At 52.3% G+C, this 9,442-nt stretch overlaps 1 protein-coding gene across 1 annotated transcript in view; it reads right to left on the reverse strand.

The window, feature by feature from the left end:
- The window catches only part of CDHR2 (cadherin related family member 2), a 27,853-nt gene extending 19,993 nt beyond the window's left edge, over nucleotides 1–7,860 (reverse strand). The window contains exons 1-4 of the mRNA XM_008692341.2: nucleotides 7,720–7,860; nucleotides 7,379–7,450; nucleotides 881–1,020; nucleotides 727–766 (exon numbers count right to left, since the gene is read on the reverse strand). Of these exons, the coding sequence (XP_008690563.2) occupies nucleotides 727–766; nucleotides 881–1,020; nucleotides 7,379–7,450; nucleotides 7,720–7,771 (304 nt within the window). The 5' untranslated portion in view covers nucleotides 7,772–7,860. The remainder of the gene's footprint in view (nucleotides 1–726; nucleotides 767–880; nucleotides 1,021–7,378; nucleotides 7,451–7,719) is intronic.
- Nucleotides 7,861–9,442: the final 1,582 nt, after the last annotated feature.

Raw genomic sequence — 9,442 nt, forward strand, 5'->3', positions numbered from 1 at the left:
AATATGTACAGTAGGACCCCGTTTGGGTTTCAGGAAATGCACGGAAACTACAATCTTTCTTCCAGGGATTCATATAAATGTAAATGCATAGTGAGGGGTGTGGAAGAGCGGTGACCAGACGCTTTGGCTGGGAGACGGCAGGTGGGAAGGGTCACGCCAGGGACTCGGGCTTCAGCAGCAGTTTTTGAGATGTTTACGAAGAGAATGTATTCACGAATATCCAAGTCATTAAAGTGATTTTTTTAATGGACGGGGTTTGGGGAATGTATTTTAAAGACAAAATCCTCAACTTCCACAGACATAAGGCACGGTGGTGTCTGCGTGTTTTTTAGAAATAGGAGTGCTGACACCAACACATTCACCTGGGGGAGTTGAAAGTGACTGCCTTGGAAGAGCTAAGATAGGGAGGCATTTAGCACTTGTTTTTTAATTAACATTTATATTAACATTAATTAATATGATTAATGTTATAACATAAATGAGATCTTTATATAATTAAAGTAAATTAATAATAATGTTAAAATCTTGGTAATATTGTGTGACCCAAAATGGACAAGTATAATTGGGATGAAAATAAACATTACATTCAGTTTTTGTTAGCGAGGGCTCTCTCTGCTTGCTTGAGGTAGAGGACATAGTCAGGAAGGGCCCCTAGTCTCCTGCTCTCTGATCCCAGGGCCACCCTCCCCTCCCCTCCCCCCTTCCAACTCACTGGGTTGTTGTGACTGTCATTCACGGAGATGGTGATGGTGAACAAGTAGAGCGTCTGCGGGGCAGATAGAAGAGGCCCGAGGTGAGCCCCTGCTCGGGGTGGGAGCACAGGCAGGGCCCCCACCTCCCCACCCCCCTGCCGGGGCCTTCCCAGGCTGCTGCCCTTTACCTCGTAGTCCAGAGGGCTGGCCAGCTTCACTTCCCCCGTGGTTGGGATGACATTGAAGAAGTAGGCAAATTGGCCACTAATCCCATAGGTCAGTGGGTCGTTGTCCCGGTCCTGAGCTGCCAACCAGAAGGCCTCGGCACCTGGAGGTGGGACAGGGAATGCCCACGGTCCACGGCCACCTCCTTCAGCGCCAGCCTGGCTGAGCTGGGCTAGGGGAGCCTGTCTTCTATGTGTGCAGAAATCGGGGACCTCCCAGCCCCCAGGGCTCTGGCCTCCGTGGCCATAAATGTCAAGTTTGGCTTTGTTACAGCACCCGCTCGGTGGCTTTCATAACAGCATGCTGATTTCCCCTAGGGGAAGACCTCATCTGCACTGGACACGGTGGGGAGGGCTGCGATCCAGGCATCTCCCTTTCTCCTGGCCCTGGAATTCCCTACCTGGAATTCCTTGAAACAAGTCCAAAGAGGGCTGCAGCAGAAGTATCTAGCTGCAGCAGCTAGGATGGGAGATGGCTAAAGTCTCTCTGGAGGTGCCTGGGCCTCCCCGAAGCCCTCCCTTCACCCAGAGAGCTTGCCCAGAGACTGCCAGAAACACCATCTGCTCCAGTGAGTGTCTGCTGCTGGCCAGGAGCACCCGCTCTTTCACTGCACCCCCAGCGGGCTTGTCCCTGGGCAGAGCAGGGGCTTAGAGATACCGGCGGACTGGATGATCCCAAGGCCATCGACTCTCCAGTCTGAAAGAGACTTTCTACAGATCCATCCAACCCCTCTCCAAGACCTCACCTCCTTTATCACATCCAGCCTCTGCTCAGCCACCGCCAACACGACACTTACTTTCCTAGCCACTCCCTTCCACTGTCGGACAGCTGCCCCTTGGCAAGGGCTGTCTCCATTTCACCAAAATGTGCTTCCCTGTAAGTCCCAGCTGTGGGGACCCAAAGGCTTCATCTGTTCTGCCCATGAGGTGTGGTGCCCAGGGCCATGAGACTTTTAGGAGACCCACAGGAATGTTTCACTGCTGTCATAAAATATAATTTTAGGGGCGCCTGGGTGGCACAGCAGTTAAGCGTCTGCCTTCGGCTCAGGGCATGATCCCAGAGTCCTGGGATCGAGCCCCACGTCAGGCTCCTCTGCTGGGAGCCTGCTTCTTCCTCTCCCACTCCCCCTGCTTGTGTTCCCTCTCTCGCTGGCTGTCTCTCTCTCTGTCAAATAAATAAATAAAATCTTAAAAAAAATATATATATATAATTTTAATATAGAGTCAGGGGCCCACAAAGGAAAAGAAAATATGGGAGGTGAGTGGATGGGCTTAAGCCGTATGCATATGTATTTGACTAGGGGCATAGAAAGATGTATCAGGGAGGAAATGCTCTTTAAAAGTTGACCTGAAGGGGCATCTGGATGGCTCAGTCAATTGAGCCTCCAACTCTTGATTTCGGCTCAGATTGTGCTCTTGGGGTTTCAATCTTGAGGTTGTGGGATCGAGCCCCATGTCAGGCTCTGTGCTTGGTGTGGAATCTGGGCATGGATTCTCTCTCTCCCTCTGCCCCTCTCCCCGCTCACACTCTCTCTAAACAAACAAACAAACAAACAAACAAATAAACAAATAAATAAAATCTTCTTTTAAAAAGTGGCCCCAAAAAAGAAGTTAAATGTAACAAATCAATAAATCTACAAAAATAAAAGACATCTATTAGGTCTCTGTATATTAAGAATTCTATATGTTTGTCACTAAACTAAAATTGATTTTTAAAACACCATAATTCTATATTTTTAAAAAGTCTGCCTGGTAAAGCAGAACTATTGTACAGTGTTAGTGTCAGGAAAAGAGGTCTTGTGTAGGGGAGAAAGGACAGGGAGTGAGTGACCTAAGGGACGAGAGAGGGGGACCTGGGGGTGTTGGCAACATCCTAGTTCCTGATCCAGTGGTAGTTACATGGGATTCGATGCACTTTTCTGCACATATATTTTACTTCAAAACAGAAAGTCTAAATGACATAGTTTTTAAAAAATCTGACTGGGGCACCTGGGTGGCTCAGTCGGTGAAGCGTCTGCCTTTGGCTCAGGTCATGGTCTCAGGGTCCTGGGATCCAGCCCCGCATCGGTCTCCCTGCTCAGCAAGAAGCCTGCTTCTCCCTCTCCCACTCCCCCTGCTTGTGTTCCCTCTCTCGCTGTCTCTCTGTCTGTCAAATAAATAAATAAAATTTTTAAAAATCTGACTGAAAATCCTTTCCCATGTTAGGAGAGCCATAGAATTTATCTCAGGAAGAAGGAGATCGCCCTTTGGTTTAAGAAAGCGCAGAGAGGAGCCATGTGGTTATCAAAGAAGACCCTCATTTGGTCTGGCTCAGGGACGGAGGCACGCTGCTCTCAACACTGAAGTTATTCGTTTTCTGTTTCCAGGGGGGTTGCAGAGGGCCAAGCGTGCCGGAGCCCCAGGGCTGGGGAGGTGAGGACACGTGCAGGGGCCCGGTGACCTGGCCAGGCCTGGAGAGGACACTCCAGTGACAACCGAGAGTGTGGCTTCCTGACTCATGCTGCCGTCTCCTCCCTTCTCCCCACGTCTTCACGAGGGCCTGGAGCTGGCTGGAGGGGACCAGGGACTGGCCAGGGAGCAGCAGGAAGGAACGAGAGGTAAGCCTCAACCTCCAAAAGAGCACGCACAGCAAGAGCCTCCGAAATTAGGATGAGAATTCCAACTGTTTTATTTAGGTATTAAAGGCTCACCCGGACCATGGAGCTCTTGAGAGCATTTGGGTTATAATATTTGCAACATTTGTTTGACATTTGTGTATGTGTTTTATCTATGACCAAACAGCTGTGAAAATATATGTCAATATTGTTCACATATATACATTACTTCTCTTTTGGACAAAGAACATTTATAGATCTCAAATAGTTTGACCTCAGCTCAATCTTCCAGGGGAGATTGTGCCATCTCAGAGTATAATGAGACTATCACCTCCCTCATCCTGGGTATTAACTCTTTACTAATATAACCCTAAATAAATTTTGCTATCCTGGCAACCACACTCAAATGCATGTGGCCTTCGTGCCTGCAAAGCCTTCCCCCATCCTCTCCTTCTGTACTCTGGCTTCTGAATCCCAGGGCCATCCTCCCCTCCTGTACTCTGGCTTCTGAATCCCAGGGCCACCCTCTCCTCCTGTACTCTGGCTTCTGAATCCCAGGGCCACCCTCCCCTCCTGTACTCTGGCTTCTGAATCCCAGGGCCACCCTCTCCTCCTGTACTCTGGCTTCTGAATCCCAGGGCCACCCTCCCCTCCTGTACTCTGGCTTCTGAATCCCAGGGCCACCCTCCCCTCCTGTACTCTGGCTTCTGAATCCCAGGACCACCCTCCCCTCCTGTACTCTGGCTTCTGAATCCCAGGACCACCCTCCCCTCCTGTACTCTGGCTTCTGAATCCCAGGACCACCCTCCCCTCCTGTACTCTGGCTTCTGAATCCCAGGACCACCCTCCCCTCCTGTACTCTGGCTTCTGAATCCCAGGACCACCCTCCCCTCCTGTACTCTGGCTTCTGAATCCCAGGACCACCCTCCCCTCCTGTACTCTGGCTTCTGAATCCCAGGACCACCCTCCCCTCCTGTACTCTGGCTTCTGAATCCCAGGACCACCCTCCCCTCCTGTACTCTGGCTTCTGAATCCCAGGACCACCCTCCCCTCCTGTACTCTGGCTTCTGAATCCCAGGACCACCCTCCCCTCCTGTACTCTGGCTTCTGAATCCCAGGACCACCCTCCCCTCCTGTACTCTGGCTTCTGAATCCCAGGACCACCCTCCCCTCCTGTACTCTGGCTTCTGAATCCCAGGACCACCCTCCCCTCCTGTACTCTGGCTTCTGAATCCCAGGACCACCCTCCCCTCCTGTACTCTGGCTTCTGAATCCCAGGGCCACCCTCCCCTCCTGTACTCTGGCTTCTGAATCCCAGGGCCACCCTCCCCTCCTGTACTCTGGCTTCTGAATCCCAGGGCCATCCTCCCCTCCTGTACTCTGGCTTCTGAATCCCAGGACCACCCTCCCCTCCTGTACTCTGGCTTCTGAATCCCAGGGCCACCCTCTCCTCCTGTACTCTGGCTTCTGAATCCCAGGGCCACTCTCTCCTCCTGTACTCTGGCTTCTGAATCCCAGGGCCACTCTCTCCTCCTGTACTCTGGCTTCTGAATCCCAGGGCCACTCTCTCCTCCTGTACTCTGGCTTCTGAATCCCAGGGCCACTCTCTCCTCCTGTACTCTGGCTTCTGAGCTTCTGAACCCCAGCCCCACCCTCTCCTCCTGTACTCTGGCTTCTGAATCCCAGGGCCACTCTCTCCTCCTGTACTCTGGCTTCTGAATCCCAGGGCCATCTTCCCCTCCTGTACTCTGGCTTCTGAATCCCAGGGCCACCCCCTCCTCCTGTACTCTGGCTTCTGAATCCCAGGGCCACCCTCCCCTCCTGTACTCTGGCTTCTGAATCCCAGGGCCATCTTCCCCTCCTGTACTCTGGCTTCTGAATCCCAGGGCCATCTTCCCCTCCTGTACTCTGGCTTCTGAATCCCAGGGCCATCTTCCCCTCCTGTACTCTGGCTTCTGAATCCCAGGGCCATCTTCCCCTCCTGTACTCTGGCTTCTGAATCCCAGGGCCATCTTCCCCTCCTGTACTCTGGCTTCTGAATCCCAGGGCCATCTTCCCCTCCTGTACTCTGGCTTCTGAATCCCAGGGCCATCTTCCCCTCCTGTACTCTGGCTTCTGAATCCCAGGGCCATCTTCCCCTCCTGTACTCTGGCTTCTGAATCCCAGGGCCAACCTCCCCTCCTGTACTCTGGCTTCTGAATCCCAGGGCCACCCTCTCCTCCTGTACTCTGGCTACTGAATCCCAGGGCCACCCTCCCCTCCTGTACTCTGGCTTCTGAATCCCAGGGCCACCCTCCCCTCCTGTACTCTGGCTTCTGAATCCCAGGGCTGACTCTGGGTTTCACCTTCTTTGATGCAGTCTCTTGTGTCATCTGGTAGCTTTACATACCTGAAATCCCAATTCTGATGCTACGACAAAGACTGTGGCTTGTCACCCAATATTCACACCCTTCCTTTCTCTCAAAGCAAGAGAACCCCGGATTTTGAGCTGGGCACATGGCCAACCAAAATAAAGACCTCGTTTCCCAGGTTCCCTTGCAGCTAGGTGTGGATATGTGGCTAAGTTCTGACCAATGAGATGTGAGCAGAACGAACAGTGTGTAAAATCTGGAGCCTATCCTTACGAGAAAGGGCTGAGCCTGCAAAGCCCCTTCCTTCCAGGCTGGCTGGAATCAGGCGTGGCATGAGCCATCTTGGACCGTGTGGATGAGGACCACACCCTAGGGAAGGCCAAGCCTAAAGATGGAAGGAGGGTGCCTGCCACCAGAAGCATAAAGCAGGGAACAGCCTGATGGAACAGAGCCCCAGACAGCCCTGGACGTGTTGCTGTAGATGGCTACATGAGAGAATTGTCAGCCTTGACCTTGTTTACGCCTCTGTTATCTGAGGTCCCGTAACGCACAGCTGAGCCTGTATCCCAATGAACAGAGTCGTCTTCTGTTTCTGCTTCCCCAACCATATCCTGCCTGATGGGAATTAGGTATTCAGTCCCTATGGCTTCTCCCAAAATGATGCTTCCCAGATGTCATTCCCTCTTGTACGCTGCCTCCATCTTTACCATATTCAGTGTCTCATTATTTATGATCCTTCTTTTAATCGACTTATCATTTCACATAAATACATTTATTTTAAAAGTAAGGTTTAGGGGTGCCTAGGTGGTTCAGTCAGTTAAGCGTCCGACTCTTGGTTTCAGCTCAGGTCATGATCTCAGGGTCGTGGGATCAAGCCCCACTTCGGGCTCCCTGCTCAGCACAAAGTCTACTTGAGATTCTCTCCCTCTCCCTCTGCCCCTTTCCCCACTTGTGTTCTCTCTCTCTCTCAAATAAATAAAAAAGATCTTTTTTAAAAATAAAATAAAATAAAAGTAAGCTTTAGATCGTAGCTGTAAATCAAAATCCATTTCACTTGCCATAGATAGAAAGTTAGCTCTATGGACAAAGGCAATGAAAGTAAAGCACAGTTATTAACATCTGGCAAGGAGTGTGTGAAAGGCTTTGAGCCTGAAACCTGCTCCCTGTTTAGGGGGGAGAAAGGCAGAGGGTGCAGGGAGGTTAGCAAGTGCAAGAGGTGGAAGAGAAAGAATGGTCCCACATGGACCCACTCTCTTTGGGGCATCAGAAACACCAGCAGGAGATGGGAAACAGGAAGAATGTTCTCGTGGGGTGTCTTGGTTACTTGCAGTTGTGTGAGAGCCCTGACACACAAGCCGAAGAGGGAAAAACAAGCTTCTAGAACAGACTCCCTTCAGGCCACCTTTGCCCCATGATGAGCCCCAGAGCTGCAGAATGGGAAACGAGCCCATAAGGGAGCCCCTGGGACTCTGTGGGTAAGGACTTGACACAGCCTGTGCACAGGGTTGGTGACTCACCCACGGGTAGGTCCTCGGGCAAATTCACTCTCGACATGTTTGCCAAGAAAGTTGGGGCCACGTTGGCTGCCGCTGTAGAAACAGAGGACACTTGGAACACCTGGATGCCCCTGCAAACCTGACTCCCAGCTGCCTCCCGTGGGAGCCCACCCCAGTCCCAGCCTTCGGCCCGCTCACCCGCCTGGCCTGGATTCGCCCCTAGGCCTCCCCAGGGCCACCGTGCAGGGGGCGGGGTCATAGGACATGGGAGTTTGCTGATGAGGCAGTGTCCCTCTCTCCCGGAGGTCCTGCCAAGGATCTCCAGGCTAGCGCTACTCTGGTGGGGGAGGGGAGGCACCCACCAGACACCGTGAGGGTAAAAAGCAGGAGGCACGACAGCCACGGCAACGCCATCACGTCTGGAAGGACCTGGGGGAAGAGGGGTCAGGGAAGGGGCAACTGTCCCCAGGCCTCCCTCCCTTTGGCGGACCCCCATCTGTCGGGGTCTGAGCCAGGCCCGCCCCCCACTCCCACTCACAGTTCTCCAGCTTTCAGGGCCCCTGTCACCCACCGCCCTTTTCCAGATGTTCCACAGTAAGGGGGAACCCAGAGGGGTGGGCAGTGTTACTGAGACTGGTCTGAAATTCCAGCCTGAGAATGACCCTGAACTTGACTCCAGAATTCAGTGTCCTGTGTAGCAGGGGCTGCTCTAAGCACATTACATGTGTAATCTTGATATCCCACAAGTACAAGGTGGCTGAGAGAAGAAGGGGCATTCCTGAGGCCACAGGGGGAATCGATGACAAGACCCTGCTCTGAACACAGGAGTTTGGGCTCCAGAATTCCTTCCTGCAACCACTACCCTGCCCCGCCTATCTGAAATGTCTAAACTAATAGCATCCTTCAAAATCAGGTGCCTGAAGAGGGACTGTGACTTATCCAGGACAAGCCAGAGGCTCCACGGGTGGGCAGGGTCCTTTGTCCTGCTTGCCGATGCATTTCATAGCGGCCTTTGCAGCCTTTCCCAAAGTGTGCTCCATAGAACCTTGGCCCTGTAAGATGTCCCACAGCAGGGGGGTTCCTTGGTCAAATCAGTTTGGGAAGAACTCAAGAGAAAATGACCCCAATCTATGGCTGATTCCAAAAGACGGGATTCTCCAAGGGGGAGAGAAAGAGACAGCAGAGCAAGAAGGGCTTCCAGAGCTGAACCTTGACAATGAAACAGCATCAGCACCCAGAAGTCTTCTCCCTCACGCCTCCCTCCCCTCCTTCCAAGTTCCCACCTCAGGGATGCACCCATTTGCCGAGGTCACCCTTGATTCCCCTTTTCTGGAATGCCCCACATCCAATCTATCGTGACCCCTGCATTTCTCTCCATCCCACAGTGGCCACACTCACGGCCACCTTCCCCCATCACCTGGCTCAGCCCTCCTCCAGGCCTCCCTCCCTTCAGTCTCTAATCCAGTTCGCTCAGCCCAAGTGATCCTACCTCAACCCCTCTGATGACCTCCCGCCCCTGTTCCGAGCCCTTTGATGGCTCCCCATCTCCTGAGTCCAAACTCTATAAAAGGGCTTCCACAGACCATCGTGCCTGTCTGCCGCCTCCCTCCCCAGCGTCACTTCTACCATTTCTTACCATGCCCCATTTCACCCCTCATGCTTTGCATGGCCACAAGTGCACCCCGTTTTCCCTCACTGCTGGGGTAAACAGGGAATCAGGAGGGTTAGTAATTTTAAATGTCTGCTGACATTTCCTGAGCACCTACCATGTGCTGGGTACCCTGATTCATTCATTCATTCATTCATTCATTCATTCGTTCATTCATTCATTCATTCTTTTAATAAATATTTATGGATGTCCACAGTCCCCTATGTGCCAGACCTTGTTCCCAGCACTGGGGGAGTAATTGCGAGCAAAAGGGCCAAGGGACTGCCTTCACCCAGCTCATGGCTTAGTGAATGAGACAGACCCTAACAGGTAAACAAGTCTAGCTGCTTGCTGTGCTCTGTGCTATGCAGGGAGAGAATGAGGCTGCTGTGGGAGCGTGAGGAGGGCGCTACTTTAGGCAGTGTGGCAGATAAAGA

The sequence above is a fragment of the Ursus maritimus genome, unplaced genomic scaffold (assembly GCF_017311325.1).
Source record: "Ursus maritimus isolate PB19 unplaced genomic scaffold, ASM1731132v1 scaffold_15, whole genome shotgun sequence".
NCBI classification, from domain to species: Eukaryota; Metazoa; Chordata; class Mammalia; order Carnivora; family Ursidae; genus Ursus; species Ursus maritimus.